This window comes from Ranitomeya imitator, chromosome 4, assembly GCF_032444005.1.
Source record: "Ranitomeya imitator isolate aRanImi1 chromosome 4, aRanImi1.pri, whole genome shotgun sequence".
Lineage (NCBI taxonomy): Eukaryota > Metazoa > Chordata > Amphibia > Anura > Dendrobatidae > Ranitomeya > Ranitomeya imitator.
In genome coordinates, this window is record NC_091285.1 from 406,543,865 (window position 1) to 406,566,360 (window position 22,496).

General features: G+C 41.3%; 1 protein-coding gene across 1 annotated transcript in view; it reads left to right on the forward strand.

Moving 5' to 3' along the window:
* EXOC4 (exocyst complex component 4) overlaps nt 1-22,496 on the forward strand; it is a 684,877-nt gene that overhangs the window by 107,655 nt on the left and 554,726 nt on the right. Inside the window, exon 7 of the mRNA XM_069765360.1 lies at nt 1,111-1,285. Within this exon, the coding sequence (XP_069621461.1) occupies nt 1,111-1,285 (175 nt within the window). The remainder of the gene's footprint in view (nt 1-1,110; nt 1,286-22,496) is intronic.

Consider the following 22,496-nt stretch of genomic DNA (forward strand, 5'->3'; position numbering starts at 1 on the left):
ATTTACAGACTTTGTGTATTCTTTTCTGTAGTCTATACTTAAGTTACAATGTCTCTGTAGCTGTTTTCACCAGTCACATTTATATAAGATCTTACTGGTTCCCAAGTCTTATGATTCTTATTGCTATTGACTGTTCTGCATTGCTGCAAATCCTATTGGCACAGTGGAGGATTTTCTCTTGTGAGAATAGACCTCAGTGCACTTACTTTTGCCGCTGCTTTATACAAATTACTGTATATACCAGAGTATAAGCCGGGCCACCTAAATTTGCCACGAAAAACTGGGTAAGGTTATTGACTCGAGTATAAGCCGGGTGTGCATTGACCCTCATCCCAACCCTGATATGCATGTCTCCCCATCCCTGTCCTTGTATGCATGTCTCCCCATCCCTGTCCTTGTATGCATGCCTCTCCGTCCCTGTATGGCTCCTTATGTGAATATTCATCACCTTAATTAGCGGGGGACACGTGATTACTCGGTCATAAGAGCTGCTGGTGCCGGCCGGGACGAGATGCAGCGAGGGTGCGCAGGGAAGGTAAGCAGGATGTGTGCTGGAAGCCGGCGGCTGCGGCTGTACCTGCTCGCTGTAAGAAAAATGAATATTCACTGCCAACTCAACTCAGTCCCTTATTAAATAATTGGCTATTGTGAGGCATACATGAATGTTAGCAGAAATTAAAAGTTGCCAAAGTATGTATTAATTTAAGTGCAGATTAATAGAAATGACCCTTTTGAAGGGTTGTTGGCCAAAGAATAATATGCCTGCGCTTGAGTACTGACATATAAGACTTTAATTTACATAACCGCTGCTGCGCAGTGTAAGAGTAATGGACACCTGGCATGCGGACAGTGTTTCCACCCACACACTATATCACTTTTTTTACCAGCCTATAGCAGAAACAGTAACAGAGTGAGTCCAGGACGAACACTCATAATTTATAATCAATACATGGGTGTACTGTCCCCAACTTTACCCTGACAGTATTCATCAAGTGCAGGAGGACTTTTTCCATTCTGGTAGGGATTGTCTAGCTTTATTAACAATAAAGAAATGGTTCATTTGATTCTAAACTCCTTCATATTAACTCGTTTTACTTTTATTTCCATCAGGCTTCTTCTGGAACTTCTGGAGCTTCTGTTTGATAAGTTTAATGCAGTGGCATCAGCTCATTCTGTAGTCCTGGGATATCTGCAGGAGACTGTGGCTTCTCCCACAAGTCAAGATGGTGACACTAAATTGTATGACATGGCCGAGGTCTGGGTGAAGATTCAAACCGTTATCCAGGTAAAATTTTAGATAAGAGCTCACATTCCCTTAGATTTTAATGTACCTTCATAGATATTCTTGTAGGGTAGGGTGACAGCTTCCATGTCTATTCTGATTTAAAGAGTTATTTTCAATTTAGCAAGCTATTCCCTATCACAAGAAATGCAGAAATACCAAAAGTGGGGCTCTGCAAAGTCCCTTCTTGAATGGAGAGACAGGGCACATGCTCGGCCTCTGCTCCATTCCTTCTCTAATGGATTGCAGAAAATGGCAGGGCACCGAAGCTGGCTTTCTCAGTCAGTTCCATGGTCATGGAATGGCGCAGAGCCCAGCATGCACCCTACCTCTCCATTCAAGATGAGACATTGCAGAGTGGTGTCCTTGGGGTTATAGATTCTTGATCAGCAAGTTATTCCCTATTCCTAAGACTTGCTATTCTAGTGCTATTCTATCCTACTCTTTAATTGAGTTTGTTTGAAATAGGCTAAAGGGAGCAAATTGTGTCAAATATCATAAGAACCACAAATTACCTAATGAATTCCATGCTTCTTCTGCTCCACCACTTTGGTATCAACGCAAAGACGTGACACACTGGTGAAGAGCTTCGAAAGTACAGCAGAGGAGTAGTAGGGGATTTGTCAGCCAAGTAATGGACCTTTTGTTGTTTTATGTTATTTCATGTTATTTACTCCCCTTGACCCAATTTTTGTCCATCTTAGTAAAAAACCCTATTTTATTTTTTACATTTGAAGGAAAAAATAATGGATTATCCATCAAATGAAAATCTTTTCACTACTCAGTTTAAATAGCCTCATTTTTAATAGGATTGATTTCTCTTACTTTCCATAAAACGTCACAGAGTCAATATGTCATGTGTTATTACGTCTGTGTAGTAATGCTTTCTCCTTTTGCAAGGAAAGCATTAGCTCCGTAATTGTTTAACAGCCCGAAGAAAGAGAGGAGGCGAGACCAGAGTGTCTATGTATCTTGTATACATGAATGATGAAAGACCTGCTCTTCTTATCTTGGAAAATTACAGATTATGGATGTAATTTTCATTTTCAACATAAGTAGGGTAGGACAAGGCTTGAGCATAAACTGCTATTTACCATATTCCATCCATAACCATACTCTCAAAATACAAAACTTAGAAAAATGTAACCCATCACTAGATCCGTCAACAGTTTGTTAATTTGCTGAGATGTGTATTTTGCATTTCCTTAGAATGAACTGAAAAATAAGTTAAATGGCAAGAAGCCAGTAGAGGTAGTGTCTCTTACATAGTACACCTATATTGTTAGTTCTCAATCTTATTACAACAGGTTAACCCCTAAATAATGTTTTCAATCCCTGAAAACCATTAATGCCATTTTGTTCCTCAAAGAAGTGGTGTAGGAGCCGGTAAACAATTCTGGAAATCTTCTCCAGGATTGTAATATAGCTTAGATATCTTTACCGTCTTGTAAAGCATCTTTGATCAGGCTGATGTTAGTTTGCCTTATTGTAAAAGTTGGGGGGAATCATTGTATTCTTGGGGACCAATAGTTCGAGCTTACAATCCTACGGCATTTTAGAGTAAAATATACTTTGAAAGGGTAGCCAGAGCTTATATGTGTCGGATCACTAGTCCGAGACAAGTCCCTGGCAGATTATTCCCACCCCCTTATAGATGACTGACATCTCTACTTATGTACAAATAGAAAGAGATCGGAGAACATCAAGCACAGATAGTCTTATCCACTGGATAAATTGGGGGAGGTGAGGGATATAGGAATCGTCTGATCTATTTAACGGTTGTTTAACCCACTGAGAAATCAGGATTTTATAGCTACTGCAGTATCCTCATGTTGGGAGATTCCTCCGCTTGAAGGAAGTAGGAAGGTTGGGGGTGGTAGTCTGCACTGCTGTAGTTGAATAAAGGAATCCGGAAAGCATGGTAATGGTCGATTACGTGGTTTATTTTCTACATGTTTCGAAGTTGGACCAACTGAAGGTGTTGTGTACAGGCACAACATCTACAAACAGTGGAAAGCCACTGCTTCTGCCCCATGGCTGGAGGAAATGGCTCCTCCAGAAGTTTAATGGCAAAAATGGAACCTTGGCACTGCTGGAATGAAGAGCCTTGGGATTTATTTTTTATTAATACCAACGCATTTCTTAGTGCCTTTCTCAAAGTATAGAAAACGCATTATCAACCATTACAACGTTTTCTGGATTCCTTTATTGAAACACAGTAGTGCACACTACCACTACCATCCTCTTCCCAGTATAGATAAATATTGGGAGAGACCTGTCAGTTAGAAGGATCAAGGCGGGCAATGACTTCCTGGGATCTGCCCCACGCTACTCAGCCGTGTCCCTGGCCAGTTTTTCAAAATAATGTTTTCACCGCAAGGTCGCTAATCCGTTTCGCGCCTGTGAAATCTGGTGATGGGTCTCCTTTAAGAAAAGCCCAGCAAACACTGGTTGATACATTATAATTAATTCTGTTCCATGATTTAATTTGCAGCCACCGTTTTAATTTCTGGTTTGTTTGCATTTTTGACCTCATTTTTGTTAATCTTCAAATTTAGCATGAAGCGAATGGGGAAAAAGAAAAAGTTTCACATTCCAGATTAACATATATTCTGCTCGCTGTGCCAGCTAGTTGTCAGAATCAATTGATTTCAGTAGAACTGCATTTTTCAGTTCTTTCGATCCGCAGAACCAAATTGCTGTTAGCAGCAATTGCCGTTGTGTTATTAGAGTAAAATCGCTTAGTGTAACACTTTGCTAAGTTGGAAAAATTATCTTCTTGCATGATTTCATTGGGAGACGTGGTCAGTAATGTTAATGCAACCTCCACTGCAGGAAAGTCCTTTTAATTTGGGACAGGTTAATGCTTTCCACTGTTTTATCACTAAGCGTGGCAGTAACGGTTTCTGTAAATGTTTTCCTTTTTTTAATTAAACCCTAATTTACTTAGAACTGTGTTCCAATGTTCTTAATTAAAGTGATTACTTTTTTCCTCAAGTAATGCACATCGAATACAAATTGCAGGATGTTTTTCAGACAAGCCCAGGTTGTCATTTTTATTATATGCAGCCTCCTTATTCAATTTCTTTCTGAAGATAATTGGCTTTAATGTACTCACCGCAGCACAAATCAAGCTTTCTGGGTTATTTATTGCAGCAGCATTGGCTTCTGCTTGCTTAGCTTCCATGTTTGAAAAGAATGAGTATAAAAATATGCTGCGCCAAAGAATGGTTATGATTTAAAACAGCAGGAACACCTAGGAAACAGATGTCTGATACTCCTCATTCTCTTTAAATTCATCATTGCGCTTCTGTAATGAAATACTAGAGCCTTTCTCCGTGTTGGTGGCTTGAATCTTGCCTTCTAAATTAATAGAAAAACCTCCTTTCTTCTGGGCGCAGACATTTAACTGCTGTCAGAATGAAAGCTTGAGTATGAATGCTGATCATATTTAATACACTAGAAGAGCAAATGGCAAAATTACTCATTCTAGTCGTTTTTATTCGTGATTGAAAATATAGACCGATGATAGTAACTACACTTGTTGATGACCGCCTTTGAAGAGCTGTGTAAAAAAATGTCATGTACATAGATGCTGGCAGGCACAATGGCTGTACTTTATCGCCACAAGACCGATTTTCAGTTTCATGCACTGAGATGACATTATTAGAAAACAGATTAAAAGGACTTGACTGCTTTTTTCCCAGAAACCCCACCACACCTGTCCATCAGCTGCACCTTACGTTATGGCCCAGCCCAATAATAGAATGGCAATACCACTAGCATCTTTCAATGATGAGCGAACGTGCTCGGTTAAGGTGTTATCCGAGCATCCTCGGGTGCTAACAGTGTCTTCGGGGTGCTCGAAAATATGTTCAAGTCCCCGCGGCTGCATGTTTTGCGGCTGTTCGACACCCACAGTGCATGGCAGGGATTGCCTCTTTGTTAGGCATTCCCCGCTTGTGCTGCAGATGTCAGACAGCCGCGGGGACTGGAACATATTTTTGGAGCACACTGAAGGCACTGTTAGCACCCGAGGATGCTCAGATAACTCCTTAACCGAGCACGTTCGCTCATTGCTAGTGTAGTGCTATTTTGGGGAAAAAACTGCCTTGTCCTTCTAATCCTGGAAAACCCCTTTAATATTTTGGGTTATAAGTTGAACTCGATGGATTTATGTCTGCATTCAACTCTAAAAACTCTGAAACTATACTGGCCATATACATTTCCAGAAAGTTAGTCAGTGGGACCACCAGCCATCTAATGGGTATGGAGCAAGAAGGCTTTGCATGTATCATTTCATCATCTCTAATCACGATGTTCCTAAGGAGATCAGCCACTGTCAGAGGTACCTTATTGGTTGTCCGGCCTTTTAGTTGTATACTGCCTTTAGGGTATGTGCACACAATGTCTTATTCAGGTGGATCTGCTCCGAAACCCGTCTGATAAAGCACCCAGAGAATGCTAAAACAAAAGGAATATAAGCATTTCTATAAAAAGTAAACTTGCTGTTCATGTATTCAGTCTTTTGAGCCTCTTTTAACCACATCCGGTTTCCAAAGACACCAAAAGAAGTTACCTGACCATCCTTCATGAATTTTCAGCTCTGAAGATGCTCTATACTTCACATTACAAGCCAATTGGATGGCTAAAAAAAACGCTGACGGACAAAAACGACAAAGTGCTCTGGATACTAACTGAAAAAAGATGCTTAGGGCAAAAAAATGGCAGCATTTAGTGAAGTGTCTCTCTCCGGGGAAAACTCGACAGGTTCACCTGTGTATAAAAGATGTCATGAGCACATACCCCTAAATGTAACATATTTTGTTTCTTTTGCTGCTGAGATGATTTGTCTCATTCTCTATTACCTGTTGATCGAAGAAACAAGTGCAGGATTAATAGCGAAAGGATAGCCTGTGTGCTGCAGAACATCTGTTGTTAGCTTGTACTGTAAAAAAAATCATAATGGGAGGAATAATTTCAGAACTTTTTTCACTGTTGTCATCCATAATCTGTTTGATTCCATTGAGAAATAAATGTTTTCAGGTGGAAAAGAAATGAAATCATTCAGTCTTTTTGGTTAGGAGTTTGTCAGCATGTCACATCTAGAACTGGCAGCCTTTGCCCACTCTTCCTTGGAGTCACGCTCCACATCTGTCAGACTGCGAGGGCATCCCCTGTGTGCAGCGCCCTCTTCAGGTCAGGACATAGATTTTCAAGTGAATTCAGGTTGGGCTTTGGCTGGGCCATTTCAATATTTTCATCTTCTTCCACTGAAGCCATTCTTTAGTTGATTTGGAGGTCTGCCTAGTGTCATGCTCATGCTGAAAGGTGAAATTCCTGTTCATTTTAAGCTTTTTAGCAGAGGCCTTAAGGAATTTTGCAGCTTGTCTTTGTAACAGTTAATCATTTTGTCCACCATAACCCATAGGAGTTATGCAGGACTTTTTTTTTTTTTTTAAACAAAGTGCCTAAGAAACAAAAGGCAGGTAGTTGTTAACTACCTGTCTGTTGTGCCCAGCACTGATCTGTGACACAAAGCCGTCACAGATTGGCTTACGTGGATGTCACATCGACAGAGCAGCGTTTTCTCTTCTGCTATGCTCTATTGATGGGGTATGACTGCCAATGCCATGCTCATTGACACCCAACGCCTTGCTGCATGTCCCATCTGCAGAGCAGCTCAGAAAAAGAGCTGCTCTGCTGATGTGGAATAGCTGAATTGTTGGCAGGAGCGGTCGGTGACCGCTTGGAGCCTTTTCTATGTACAATAGGCAGGTAGTAGCCTCGGCCAGCAACTATCTGCTTATTATAGTTTTTAGGCTCATGGTAAAAAAAAGTCTTTGATAAACCTATGAAGAATGTGAAATTGTTGTCTCATGCATTACACAACCAGCACTTGGCATAAATTCCTGCAGCTCCTTTAATGTTGTTAGGCCACTTTGTAGACTCCCACACCGATTTTCTTCTCGTCTTTTCAACATTTTTTGAGGGACATCCAGTTCTGGGTACTGTCTCTGTTGTGCCAAATTCGAGCCACTTTTGATAATCATTTTCAGGTTTTCAGTGTTCCGTGGTACATCTAATGCCTTGGAAAGATGAACACATTTTTAAAGCAGAACCTCTGTTCTCATTTTTGGCAAATACACTTGGAGGGAACACTAATACAGAGATATGAAAAGCCGCTAATATTGTCGTATTGTCGATACATGAATGTCAGCATAGACCCACACACAGTGAAACTTTTTGAACATGGAAAAGATGCAATTATTCCACTAAAAGTCAGCAGGATATAGTGGGGCTTGTTTTTGTTTTTGGTTGAGTACTTTGTGCACCTGAAAGATCAAGCCTGATCTTTCAATGAGGATTGTTACACTGGTTGATTTTGCTTTCCCCTGTCAAATATTTTATGCTATCCTTTGGCCTTTAGTTGGGCATCATTGGGTAAAGTGCTATGTACATTTACAATACCACAATCTATTCAAATAAATCTGTCACCAGATTTTTGCTACTCGGCCTGAGAGCAGTATAATTTAGCAGAGACCCCAATTCCAGTAATGTATCACTTACTATTCTGCTTAGTATGGTTTTTATGAACTCATGGTTTATCAGCAGGAGAGTATCACTAGAGGACTAGTAAGACTGCTGCCATGTAGTCCTACCCGCCCCAACCACTGATTGGCAGTATTGTATCAATGTACAGTGTACACTGAAAGCAGCCAATCAGTGATGTGGGCGGGTCTATGGAGAGCTCCACAGTCAGAGAACTGCTAGATCTGCAGCCGATTAAAACAGGTTTTAATAAAAACTGCTGCACCAAGTAAAATAAATAATACATTGCTGGAATCAGGGTCTTTGCACCTACTTCATTTGCTCTCAGATGGGGTAACAAAAACCTGTTTAAAGATTCCCTTTAAAGAGGTCGTCCCACAATTTAGTATTACATTTTACTGCTAGACCAGAAAAAAACATACTATTTTTCATCTGGAATAATTAAAAAATTAATAATAAAAATAATAAAGTTAATGTGTGAAGATATTGTGGTTACATAATTGTTATTGCCCCCCTTGCTGTTCTTTTTTTCACCACATTTCTGCAATTCTGGCAATAAACTGTTGATATTAGTGCACTAATTTTTATTGACTCACCTACGAAAAGCGAGAAAATGCTCCTTTATCAGTTAGACCGCTAGAGCTCCTACCTTAACAGCTGGGATCGGAGGAGCATTTGATCCTAGCCATTTAACTCCTTAGCCACTGGGCTGAAGTCAACCGCAAATGTGGAAAGTAAGTGATTCTTGTAGGGAATGGGCCCTCTCTGTAAGCCCATTAGTGCCCCTCATTGCGATCACAGGTTGGTGATGTTACCACTGCACTGGGGCGCCTAACAAATGCGTCAGTGCAGTCTTCAACAGACTAAGCTGCTTTTGCATAGCAGATCATATCAAGCGGACAGATCTGCACTGAAGTGTTGGACATCTGACATAAGCACGTCTTCTTAGGCTATGTGCACACGTTGCGGATTTTGCTGCGCATCCGCAGCTGCTTTCCATGCTTTTACAGTACCATGTAAACCTATGGAAAACGCAATCCACAGTGCCAATGCTGCACAAAAAAACGTGCGGAAACGCTGCGGGTTACATTCTGCAGCATGTCAATTCTTTGTGCGGATTCCGCAGCGGTTTACACCTGCTCCTCTATAGGAATCCACAGGTGTAAAACCGCAGGTGGAATCCGCACAACTTCTGCATAAAAACGGCGGTAAGACGCAGTGCCTTTTACCTGTAGATTTCTAAAATCCGCAGAGCTCCTTTCTACGTGTGCACATACCCTAACAGTGGCACAGGTTCACTGCAGTAATTAACCATTCTTTTCTTGCATTAGATTGAGAATCAATCAGTCACTGCACACTGACTTGTCCTTTGACTCGTTGGTCCTATGTGTTGATCACTGATTCACATTGGTTCTTCTGGGTTTTTGCTGCGAGGTAGTAGACTGGCAAACTGGCATTAGCAGCAGAACACCTCCGGCCAGATCCTTGCTGGCTGAGTAGCGCTTAATTGCTCACTGCCTACAGTAACCCTCCTTCTGGATAAACATTGCCTTTCATATGTCTTAACTCCTCATCACTAAGGCTCTGTCATCTTGCTTGTGGCAGCCAGGCTGACAGATTGCAGGTCCGACATGCCCTCTCCTCTGCTTTACATGCATGGTGACAGAGCGTTTAATTGTTGCTCAGCTGCAATGAATATTCATGGTTCACAGAACAACACAATTAAGCTCTCCAGTTGTCAGTGCAAAACTCGCCGTGGCCTTTTGGTGAATGAGACCTGGTAGAACTATCAATGAGCCCGTGTAATTCAGCGCTGGGGATATGGAGAATGACATGCCAGGTAGGAAAACAGCCCGTGCTGGGAATAAAAATGAGAAAAAAGTGGTTTTCTTAATAAAGTGTACAGAATACTCATGAATATGAACTCTCATGCTGGCTCAGTGAGTTAGTAAAAAATTAAAGTGTAAGGCTGGTTTCACATTTGCGTTTAAAAACGCAGCATTTTAAACGCAAACGCATGTGGTGAAAAAACGCATGTAAACGCGTTAAAGCGCAGCGTTTTTTAGACTCATGCGTTTTTGCATGTTTTAATACAAACGCAGCGTTTTGACGCGTTTACATGCGTTTTTTCCTGCGTTTGCGTTTTTAAAACGTATGATGAGAAGTGTCTGACAGCTGCCAATCATCAAAATCAACAAGAAAACCCACTTTAAACAGAAATAGCTAGGGTTAGGGTTAGGATCCCTAGTAACCCTAAGGGATCCTAACCCTAAACCTAAGGGATCCTAACCCTAACGGATCCTAACCCTAAGGGATCCTAACCCTAACCCTAAGGGATCCTAACCCTAACCCTAAGGGATCCTAACCCTAACCCTAAGGGATCCTAACCCTAAGGGATCCTAACCCTAACCCTAAGGGATCCTAACCCTAAGGGATCCTAACCCTAACCCTTAGGGTTAGGGTTAGGATCCCTTAGGGTTAGGGTTTGGGGTTGGCTTATTAGTGTGTATTCTTGTGTTTTTCTATTAAAACACATGCAAACGTATGTGCTTAAAAACGCATACGTTTACATAGACAGCAATAGGTTTTTTTGCCGCAAAAAAAACGCCGCTAGAAATTACTACATGTTGCATTTCTGCAACACAACGCATGCATAGAAAAAATGCATGCATAGAAAAGACGCATGCGGCGGCAAAATGCATGCAAAAAAACGCATGTGTTTTTAATGTTAAGTATAGGAAAGAAAAGCATGCGTTTTTTTGCTCTAAACGCAGGATTAGCTGTAGGGATGAAGGTAATGAGGATTAGCTGTAGGGATGAAGGTAATGAGGATTAGCTGTAGGGATGAAGGTAATGAGGATTAGCTGTAGGGATGAAGGTACTAAAGATTAGCTGTAGGGATGAAGGTACTGAGGATTAGCTGTAGGGCTGAAGGTAATGAGGATTAGCTGTAGGGATGAAGGTACTGAGGATTAGCTGCAGAATAAAGGTAATGAGGATTAGCTGTAGGGATGAAGGTAATGAGGATTCGCTGTAGGGATGAAGGTAATGAGGATTAGCTGTAGGGATTAAGGTAATGAGGATTAAGGTACCGTCACACTTAGCGACGCTGCAGCGATACCGACAACGATCCGGATCGCTGCAGCGTCGCTGTTTGGTCGCTGGAGAGCTGTCACACAGACCGCTCTCCAGCGACCAACGATGCCGGTAACCAGGGTAAACATCGGGTAACTAAGCGCAGGGCCGCGCTTAGTAACCCGATGTTTACCCTGGTTACCATCCTAAAAGTAAAAAAAAACAAACACTACATACTTACCTACCGCTGTCTGTCCTCCAGCGCTGTGCTCTGCTCTCCTCCTGCACTGACTGTGAGCACAGCGGCCGGAAAGCAGAGCGGTGACGTCACCGCTCTGCTTTCCGGCTGACTGACGCTCACAGCCAGTGCAGGAGGAGAGCAGAGCACAGCGCTGGAGGACAGACAGCGTTAGGTAAGTATGTAGTGTTTGTTTTTTTTTACTTTTAGGATGGTAACCAGGGTAAACATCGGGTTACTAAGCGCGGCCCTGCGCTTAGTTACCCGATGTTTACCCTGGTTACCAGTGAAGACATCGCTGGATCGGTGTCACACACGCCGATTCAGCGATGTCTGTGGGGAGTCCAGCGACCAAATAAAGTTCTGGACTTTCTTCCCCGACCAGCGACAGCACAGCAGGGGCCTGATCGCTGCTGCCTGTCACACTGGACGATATCGCTAGCGAGGACGCTGCAACGTCACGGATCGCTAGCGATATCGTCTAGTGTGACGGTACCTTTAGCTGTAGGAATAAAGGTAATGAGGATTAGCTGTAGGGATGAAGGTAATGAGGATTAGCTGTAGGGATGAAGGTACTGAGGATTAGCTGTAGGGATGAAGATACTGAGGATTAGCGGCAGGAATAAAGGTAATGAGGATTAGCTGTAGGAATGAAGGTAATGAGGATTAGCTGTAGGAATAAAGGTAATGAGGATTAGCTGTAGGAATAAAGGTAATGAGGATTAACTGTAGGGATGAAGGTACTGCGGATTAGCTGCAGAATAAAGGTAATGAGGATTAGCTGTAGGAATAAAGGTAATGAGGATTAGCTGTAGGAATAAAGGTAATGAGGATTAGCTGTAGGAATAAAGGTAATGAGGATTAGCTGTAGGGATGAAGGTAATGAGGATTCGCTGTAGGGATGAAGGTAATGAGGATTAGCTGTAGGGATGAAGGTAAAGAGGATTCGCTGTAGGGATGAAGGTAATGAGGATTAGCTGTAGGGATGAAGGTAATGAGGATTAGCTGTAGGAATAAAGGTAATGAGGATTAGTGTTGTGAATTCTGTGGCTGAATTCACTCCTGTGGTCACAAGTGGTACTGCAGCTTCTGAGCTTCCTCCCTCAGGTGTTCTGGTGAGCTCGTTGGCTGCTTTGTTATTTAACTCCACCTGATTCTGTCTTCCTTGCTCCTTGTCAATGTTCCAGTGTTGGATCTGAGCTTCTGGATCTTTTCTGTGGCCTGCTGCTCTGCTTAGATAAGTGCTTCTTTGCTTTTGTTGCTACTTTTTCTGTCCAGCTTGTTAATTCGTTTTGCTGGAAGTTCTGAGACGCAAAGGGTGTACCGCCGTGCCGTTAGTTCGGCACGGTGGGTCTTTTTGCCCCTTTTGCGTGGTTTTTTGCTTTAGGGTTTTTTGTAGACTGCAAAGTTCTCTTTGCTATCCTCGCTCTATCTAGAATATCGGGCCTCACTTTGCTGAATCTATTTCATCCCTACGTTTGTCTTTTCATCTTGCTAACAGTCATTATATGTGGGGGGCTGCCTTTTCCTTTGGGGTATTTCTCTGAGGCAAGTCAGGCTTGTTTTTCTATCTTCAGGCTAGTCAGCTCCTCAGGCTGTGCCGAGTTGCATAGGTAGTGTCAGGCGCAATCCACAGCTGCCTTTAGTTGTGTTTAGGATAGGTTCAGGTATTGCGGTCTACAGAGATTCCACGTCTCAGAGCTCGTTCTATTGTTTTTTGGGTTATTGTCAGATCACTGTATGTGCTCTGATTGCTGGCACACTGTGTCACTGGATTGCCTACATAACAGATTAGCTGTAGGGATGAAGGTAATGAGGATTAGCTGTAGGGATGAAGGTACTGAGGATTAGCTGTAGGGATGAAGGTACTGAGGATTAGCGGCAGGAATAAAGGTAATGAGGATTAGCTGTAGGAATAAAGGTAATGAGGATTAGCTGTAGGAATAAAGGTAATGAGGATTAGCTGTAGGGATGAAGGTAATGAGGATTAGCTGTAGGGATGAAGGTAATGAGGATTAGCTGTAGGGATGAAGGTAATGAGGATTCGCTGTAGGGATGAAGGTAATGAGGATTAGCTGTAGGAATAAAGGTAATGAGGATTAGCTGTAGGGATGAAGGTAATGAGGATTAGCTGTAGGGATGAAGGCACTGAGGATTAGCTGTAGGGATGAAGGTACTGAGGATTAGCTGTAGGGATGAAGGTAATGAGGATTAGCTGTAGGGATGAAGGTACTGAGGATTAGCTGTAGGGATGAAGGTAATGAGGATTAGCTGTAGGGATGAAGGTAATGAGGATTAGCTGTAAGGATGAAGGTACTGAGGATTAGCTGTAGGGATGAAGGTACTGAGGATTAGCTGTAGGGATGAAGGTAATGAGGATTAGCTGTAGGAATGAAGGTAATGAGGATTAGTTTTAGGGATGAAGGTAATGAGGATTAGCTGTAGGGATGAAGGTACTGAGGATTAGCTGTAGGGATGAAGGTACTGAGGATTAGCTGTAGGGATGAAGGTATTGAGGATTAGCTGTAGGGATGAAGGTAATGAGGATTAGCTGTAGGGATGAAGGTACTGAGGATTAGCTGTAGGGATGAAGGTAATGAGGATTAGCTGTAGGGATGAAGGTAATGAGGATTCGTTTTAGGGATGAAGGTAATGAGGATTAGCTGTAACATACATAGTAACATAGTAACATAGTTAGTAAGGCCGAAAAAAGACATTTGTCCATCCAGTTCAGCCTATATTCCATCATAATAAATACCCAGATCTACGTCCTTCTACAGAACCTAATAATTGTATGATACAATATTGTTCTGCTCCAGGAAGACATCCAGGCCTCTCTTGAACCCCTCGACTGAGTTCGCCATCACCACCTCCTCAGGCAAGCAATTCCAGATTCTCACTGCCCTAACAGTAAAGAATCCTCTTCTATGTTGGTGGAAAAACCTTCTCTCCTCCAGACGCAAAGAATGCCCCCTTGTGCCCGTCACCTTCCTTGGTATAAACAGATCCTCAGCGAGATATTTGTATTGTCCCCTTATATACTTATACATGGTTATTAGATCGCCCCTCAGTCGTCTTTTTTCTAGACTAAATAATCCTAATTTCGCTAATCTATCTGGGTATTGTAGTTCTCCCATCCCCTTTATTAATTTTGTTGCCCTCCTTTGTACTCTCTCTAGTTCCATTATATCCTTCCTGAGCACCGGTGCCCAAAACTGGACACAGTACTCCATGTGCGGTCTAACTAGGGATTTGTACAGAGGCAGTATAATGCTCTCATCATGTGTATCCAGACCTCTTTTAATGCACCCCATGATCCTGTTTGCCTTGGCAGCTGCTGCCTGGCACTGGCTGCTCCAGGTAAGTTTATCATTAACTAGGATCCCCAAGTCCTTCTCCCTGTCAGATTTACCCAGTGGTTTCCCATTCAGTGTGTAATGGTGACATTGATTCCTTCTTCCCATGTGTATAACCTTACATTTATCATTGTTAAACCTCATCTGCCACCTTTCAGCCCAAGTTTCCAACTTATCCAGATCCATCTGTAGCAGAATACTATCTTCTCTTGTATTAACTGCTTTACATAGTTTTGTATCATCTGCAAATATCGATATTTTACTGTGTAAACCTTCTACCAGATCATTAATGAATATGTTGAAGAGAACAGGTCCCAATACTGACCCCTGCGGTACCCCACTGGTCACAGCGACCCAGTTAGAGACTATACCATTTATAACCACCCTCTGCTTTCTATCACTAAGCCAGTTACTAACCCATTTACACACATTTTCCCCCAGACCAAGCATTCTCATTTTGTGTACCAACCTCTTGTGCGGCACGGTATCAAACGCTTTGGAAAAATCGAGATATACCACGTCCAATGACTCACCGTGGTCCAGTCTATAGCTTACCTCTTCATAAAAACTGATTAGATTGGTTTGACAGGAGCGATTTCTCATAAACCCATGCTGATATGGAGTTAAACAGTTATTCTCATTGAGATAATCCAGAATAACATCCCTCAGAAACCCTTCAAATATTTTACCAACAATAGAGGTTAGACTTACTGGCCTATAATTTCCAGGTTCACTTTTAGAGCCCTTTTTGAATATTGGCACCACATTTGCTATGCGCCAGTCCTGCGGAACAGACCCTGTCGCTATAGAGTCACTAAAAATAAGAAATAATGGTTTATCTATTACATTACTTAGTTCTCTTAGTACTCGTGGGTGTATGCCATCCGGACCCGGAGATTTATCTATTTTAATCTTATTTAGCCGGTTTCGCACCTCTTCTTGGGTTAGATTGGTGACCCTTAATATAGGGTTTTCATTGTTTCTTGGGATTTCACCTAGCATTTCATTTTCCACCGTGAATACCGTGGAGAAGAAGGTGTTTAATATGTTAGCTTTTTCCTCGTCATCTACAACCATTCTTTCCTCACTATTTTTTAAGGGGCCTACATTTTCAGTTTTTATTCTTTTACTATTGATATAGTTGAAGAACAGTTTGGGATTAGTTTTACTCTCCTTAGCAGGGATGAAGGTACTGAGGATTAGCTGTAGGGATGAAGGTAATGAGGATTAGCTGTAGGGATGAAGGTACTGAGGATTAGCTGTAGGGATGAAGGTAATGAGGATTAGCTGTAGGGATGAAGGTATTGAGGATTAGCTGTAGGGATGAAGGTAATGAGGATTAGCTGTAGGGGTGAAGGTAATGAGGATTAGCTGTAGGAATGAAGGTAATGGGGATTACAAGTTGTTTGCATTTGTATTCATTTTCATTTACATAAAATCCTGAACATTGGCAGTTTTTTTTTTTTTTTTACAAATGACCTCCTGGATTTATGCCTCATTCCCCTGTCTATTAAATATGTACGTTGTTCTAACCATTGTTTTCACAAACAGAACATGTATCCATTAAAGTCTATGATGCGATCGTGATGTCTGTGTTTGCCATCGTGGCATATCTGTTTTTGATCTAAGCCTCTGATCAAAATTATCCACACAAGTCTATGGCTTGATGCAGTTGCATCTCACAAAATTAGAATTTCATAAAAAAGTTAATTTATTTCAGTTCTTCAATACAAAAAGTGAAACTCATATATTATACAGAGTCATTACAAACAGAGTGATCTATTTCAAGTGTTTATTTCTGTTAATGTTGATGATTATGGCTTACAGCCACTGAAAACCCAAAAGTCAGTAAATTAGAATAATTAACAGAAAACACCTGCAAAGGCTTCCTAAGCATTTAAAAAGGTCCCTTAGTATGTTTCTGTAGGCTCAACAATCATGGGGAACATGACAGATGTCTAGAAGGCAGTCATTGACACACAGGTAAGCAACAAAAGGTCATTGCTAAAGAAGCTGGCTGTTCAGAGTGCTGTATCCAAGCATATTAATGGGAAGTTGAGTGGAAGGAAAAAGTGTGGTAGAAAAAGGTGCACAAGCAACCGGGATAACCGCAGCCTTGAAAGGATTGTTAAGAAAAGACCATTCAAAAATTTGCGGGTGATTCAGAAGGTGTGGACTACGCTGGAATCATTGCTTCAAGAGCCACCACACACAGACATATCCAGGACATGGGCTACAAGTGTTGCATTCCCTGTGTCAAGCCACTCATGACCAATAGATAACCCCAGAAGCATCTTACCTGGGCCAAGGAGAAAAAGAACTGGACTGTTGCTCAGTGGTACAAGGTGTTGTTTTCAGATGAAAGTAAATTTTGCATTTCACTTGGAAATCAAGGTCCCAGAGTCTGGAGGAAGAGTGGGCAGGCACACAATCCAAGCTGCTTGAGGTCTAGTATGAAGTTTCCACAATCAGTGATGGTTTGGGAGCCATGTCATCTGCTGGTGTATGTCCACTGTTTTCTCAAGACCAAGTCAGCGCAGCCATCTACCAGGAAATTTTAGATCACTTCATGATTCTCTCTGCCGACAAGCTTTTTGGAGATGAAATTTCATTCTCCAGCAGGACTTGGCACCTGTCCACACTGTATTTTGTATTGAAGAACTGAAATAAATTAACTTTTTGATGATATTCTAATTTTGTGAGAAGCATCTGTATCTGAATAAGGCCTTAATGGGATATTTTACGTAGATAAAGCTGTTTTTGAAGAATACCTATAGCGAATATCAGAACGATTTGAAATGTGGTTGTATTCCGGTTACAGTGTTAATTTCAGCAAGTACTGCCTGTGCATCCTTTCTGAACTTGTAATATAGGAGATCTTTGCTTTGTCTGCTGTTCTACAAAGATTGAAGTGTCACGCCAGAAATAAATGTATAAATGAATCACAAAATGCACAGACTAAGCATTTCAAAGCAGTGTCAGTTCTGTAATTAAATGTACCAGTTTTTACTGTTTGACAGACTGGTTGTGCGAGGGGCTGTAAGCCAATAGACAAGATAATGCGCTAATATGTTGTCAGTGCCTCCTAATATCCCCAATTGCTTTCATCATGTTCTTCAGAGGTATTAGTAAAAATCAGCTCACATAGGTCTCCGCTGTTTATCCCTTCAGAGAAGCTGTTAGCACAGCTTGTAATGGCATGCTGCCTGATCTCTCCTGTAAAGTAGAGCGCAGTTATTCTGCCATTTTAGCTTTAGACCTCTTCAAGCTTTGACACCTAACAAGATCCTTTTCAACCTCTAAAGGGGTCTTTCTCATCCCTTTTAGTATTATCTCCACTGCTTTGGATACTCTTATGTTTGGTAACAGATATCCAGGTTCTGGTGCATGAAAGGCCCTGTAATCGCATAAGCTGAGCAGCAGGCTCACCATGGGATTAAGCTGTGCTTCTAGCTGCTGGAAAGTACATCTGATCTTTTCCTTGCAGACTTTAGTACAGCAAAAGATGAATATAGCGTTTCATGCTGCTACTACAATCGCAGGTTACTTGCATCATCAGTGCATTAGATGAAAATGTATAGCTTAAGAAAACAAAGAATTTTGACCCCTACAAAAGTAGTGCTAACAGAGCTGTAGAAAGACAAACATAAGCATGTTTACTTTAAAGGCTATGGACGCTTTTGTCCTCCCCTTTGTCCTCCCCTTTGTCCTCCCCTTTTGTCCTCCCCTTTTGTCCTCCCCTTTTGTGCTCCCCTTTTGTGCTCCCCTTTTGTGCTCCCCTTTTGTGCTCCCTTTTGTCCTCCCCGTTTGTCCTCCCCGTTTGTCCTCTCCTTTTGTCCTCTCCTTTTGTCTTCCCCTTTTGTCTTCCCCTTTTGTCTTCCCCTTTTGTCTTCCCCTTTTGTCTTCCCCTTTTGTCTTCCCCTTTTGTCTTTCCCTTTTGTCCTCCCCTTTTGTCCTCCCTCCTCTTCTGTCCTCCTCTTCTTCCCAGAGCCATAACTTTTATTTTTCTGTTCACATTAGGGCTTGTTTTTTGCAGGACAAGTTGTACCTTTGAGTGACACCATTTATGTTACCACACAGTGTACAGGAAAATGGGAAAAAAATTCCAAGTGGAGAAAAATTGTGGGGAAAAAAACAAAGCAAAAAACTCAATTCTAACATTTTTGGGGGGAAATTGTTCCTACAGTGTACATTCTGTGATAAAAAATGACCATGGGGTATGATTCCGACCTTCAGATTGCGGCAATGACAAACACGTCCAATTTTTTATTTTAGTGGTGAAAAAAATCATAAGTAAAAGTTTTTTGTTTTTTTTGGGGGAGGGGGGTGGGTTAGGTTGCCTTTTTCCGAGACCCAATACATTTTCATTATTTGGTAGATGGAGTGGTGTGATGCATTATTTTTTGCTGGGCAAGGCAATATTTTTTTTATACCATTTTGGGATAGATGTGACGTTTTGTTCGCTTGTTAACGCAATTTTTGTGGCATTGCAGCAAACAATCCCCCTGTAATTTTGGCGTTCTTGAATTTTTTCCTTTTACGGTGTTTACCGATCAAGGTAATTTTTATATTTTGATATATCGGATGTTTCTGAATATGGCAATACTACTACGTATGTGTTTTTTTAAAAATATTTTTTATTTTGAATCTATTGTAGAGAGCAATGTGCCTGCATGACCTCTTCCTCTTTAGGACCTGTTGATACGGTTTTATTTATTTATTTTTTTACAAGGATTTAGAATTGGATTTTACTGCAAATCCACATAAAACATTTTTCAAATTCTCTTTGAATAATCTTCCTATTAGTTTTAGTGCAAAACGTTGAAAATAAGTTGGAAAAAGATAAATTAAACGGTACTGTGTGCACACAAGGAACTTTTCCCAATAAAATCTGTCTCAAACTTATTCAGAGAGTATTTGATGTGGTTTTGATGTGCATTTAGGAGCAGAATTTATTTCTTAATCCAAGGGTCAGTTGAGCTCTGTTTGTTGCGCCAACTTTATGTATTTTTTTTATTTTTAAATTAAATAAATGTGTATTTTTTCTGATGAGATCCGGAGTTCTGTGTAAAAAATCTATTCTTGAGAATTTTTGTGAAATGTGTCCAGTCGAATGTGTTGAGAAGGAAAATGTAATTCCTGAGCGTGTGCTAATGGTGTCTGTCAGATAAATGCTGGGAGGCTTTTGATGCTGCATTTTACTTTTAGGTGCACCGTGACTTCATGGTTGGACTTTGACCGCTTCTTCCTTGAGACGTTTTTACACATTCTCTTATTAAGCTTTTAGTTTTGCGAATGGAATCATTAGGTTAAGGCAAACTTTTGCTCGTTCCATAAAAAATGCATTTTGGGGGCAATTATAAATGGCTCGCGGCTGCTCTTGTACAGTGCCTGGAACAGAACAGTCGGATATAATAGGTCCTTATATTTCTTATGACTTGAGGGAGGATCAGAGTAAAACGAACTTCAGACTACGCCATGAGTGTAAGATATCGCGTAGGTGAATGTGGGGAAGAATAAAGCTTTGCTTGTTATAGTGAAATCTGTCTGCTGCAAAGGCTCTCAAGGTTATGTCTGCCAAAAATGACCTTCTTTTTTTTTTCCTTCTGTACAAAGTTGGGTATTTTTCCCTCCTCCATCTACCTGTTTGATGTAGTTCTATTACCGTGAGCATAACCAGCCTAGAAGGACAGAATGGCATCCTGTTTTATTTTAAGTTCCAAGCTTTCCGCAGAAATATAGGTGAAGATTCCCGTGTTGGTCACATTGTATTGTTAATATTAATTGTGTCATCATTTCCATAGAACACGCATCAGGGGAAATTTTCTGTAATTTCTTCTTATAATAATAATAATCACGGCATTGAGTGGTATTACATTGGTCACTCATGCTTCTGTAGGAAAGAAGCAAGTACTCTGTGCTGACCACTTGCTGATATTTAGTATTCTCTTTAAAAAAAAGGTTCTGCAGCAGCTGCAGCATGCATTGTGGAGATGTGTCCTAGCTGCCATAAGTCTTCAAGTATTTTTCATTTCTTATAAAAAAAAAAAAATCTAAACAAGATAATGTCAGTCTATGGCAGACCTAGAGCTTTCTCACTTTTGAAAAGAGAGGCTTGGCAGCTGAGATGTACTTTCTGAAAGGGTAACACTACTTTAAAGGGAATCTGTCTGCATATTTTTGCTGTGTAATCTGAGAACACCATGATGGTGGCGGCTGAGAGCCTGATTCCAGTGATGTCACTTTCTGGCCTGCATTTTGCGGTTTCGATACAATCAATGTTTTATCATCAGAAGATTATCACTACAGGACAAGCTGCCTTGAGCCTCCTAGTCCAATCACTACCCACCATTATATGTTGTACACAGAAAGCTGCCAGTCAGTGGCGTGGGCGAAGTTATATAGGGCTCAGTATTCCGAGCTCTACTAGGAGTGCAGCAGAAAAAATTGCGACTCTATCACAACCGCTGCACCCAGTAACCTAAGTGATACATTGCTGGAATTAGGGTCTCTGTCCCTACATCATGCTGCTGTCAGATTGCATAGCAAAAACCTGCTGACCTATTCCCTATTGGAAAATATAGTTATAGAAAGAAGTTGTCATTCTGAATGATTCCTAAATACCTTTGATTAGCAGATCACAAAGTTTTTGTCTAGGGAGGTAATAACCATAGTACATTAAAATGGCAGCTGTCTTAGAGATACTCTCTACCACTTTGGCTACATTCACATCCATTGTGTGCTGCCAGTTTTTTACAGCACTGACCCCCAGATTTTCATTGATCATGTACACGTGTTTTACAAACTGATTCATGTGTTCAATCTATGAGACATATATCACATTCAATTCATATTTGTTTCTCTGATTACACTCGGCCATTAAAGTCAATGAGGATTCCGTAACATGGCTGAAAAGCATAAGACTCCCTACTTACTTCAGTGTGTGTATTCTGTTTTAACTGAGTTATGGTGAAGAATCAGTGTGTAAATAAAAGGTCAGTCTTCCTCCGTCAGTTTCTAAAAACAGATGAGAAACAAAAGACAGTCTAAATAGGTTGCGGATTACTCGTTTGTCAGGTAAAATGATCTTTTGATTTGCACAGAAGGTTATCATTCTTTACTTCGCATTGTCCTGTGCTGCCAAGTACAATGACAACCTATAGGCACCGAATGACCAATTAGTGATCCTTCAGTAAACACCTTTAGCCGGTTTGTCCCGTGTAAACAGGTTATGAAATAACTGCCAACTGGCAATGTTGCTGGTCAGATGTTGTCTAACGCTGCTCATCATTCAGTGTAATGGACCTTTACAGTATAACGTTGGGAAGAAAATATATTTGAATCCGTATTTTGTCTAAAAGGAAATAGGCTCATATCCTTCTTCCTATTCTTAGATACTGTATAAGATTTTACTACTACCCACTTTGACCTCCTGTTATAGCACTGCTGCTCCTTTGTGCGTTTTTATTTCTTGCTCTCTGACCAAGTCTCCTCTCTGCAGTCAGAGGTCGGGATGTCTTGTGTCTGGCTCCAATGCTTATCAGAGGCTGTGGGCGGGTTGGATGTCCCTCGTCCCCTTTCTCTCCTTACTGTGTAATTCTGCCATTTCTCTCCTCTTTCGTCTCCATCTATCTCCACACTAGCTGACAGGTCACATACAACCTATGAAGGTGCAGGCAGAGAGCGCAGAATGAGCTGTGACGGTACTAATAATGCATTACTATAGCTTGTTCTGCATTCCTGCACAGCGATGATATGACATACTTTATAGTTATGGGACGTGAAGAGAATGGGTAAATATAACCTGAGCACAGTCTGTGATACGCATTGGTCAGGGGGCTAGCTTCCATAAAGAGCAAGAAGCAAGTTCCGCTCCCTTGATCTGTGACTGCAGAGAATATGCTTAGTCAGGGGACTAACTGGCATAAGGAGCAGGTAGCAATCCACGCCTTCTGATCCGACATACCATCCCAGAAGAGAACGGGTTAAGTGC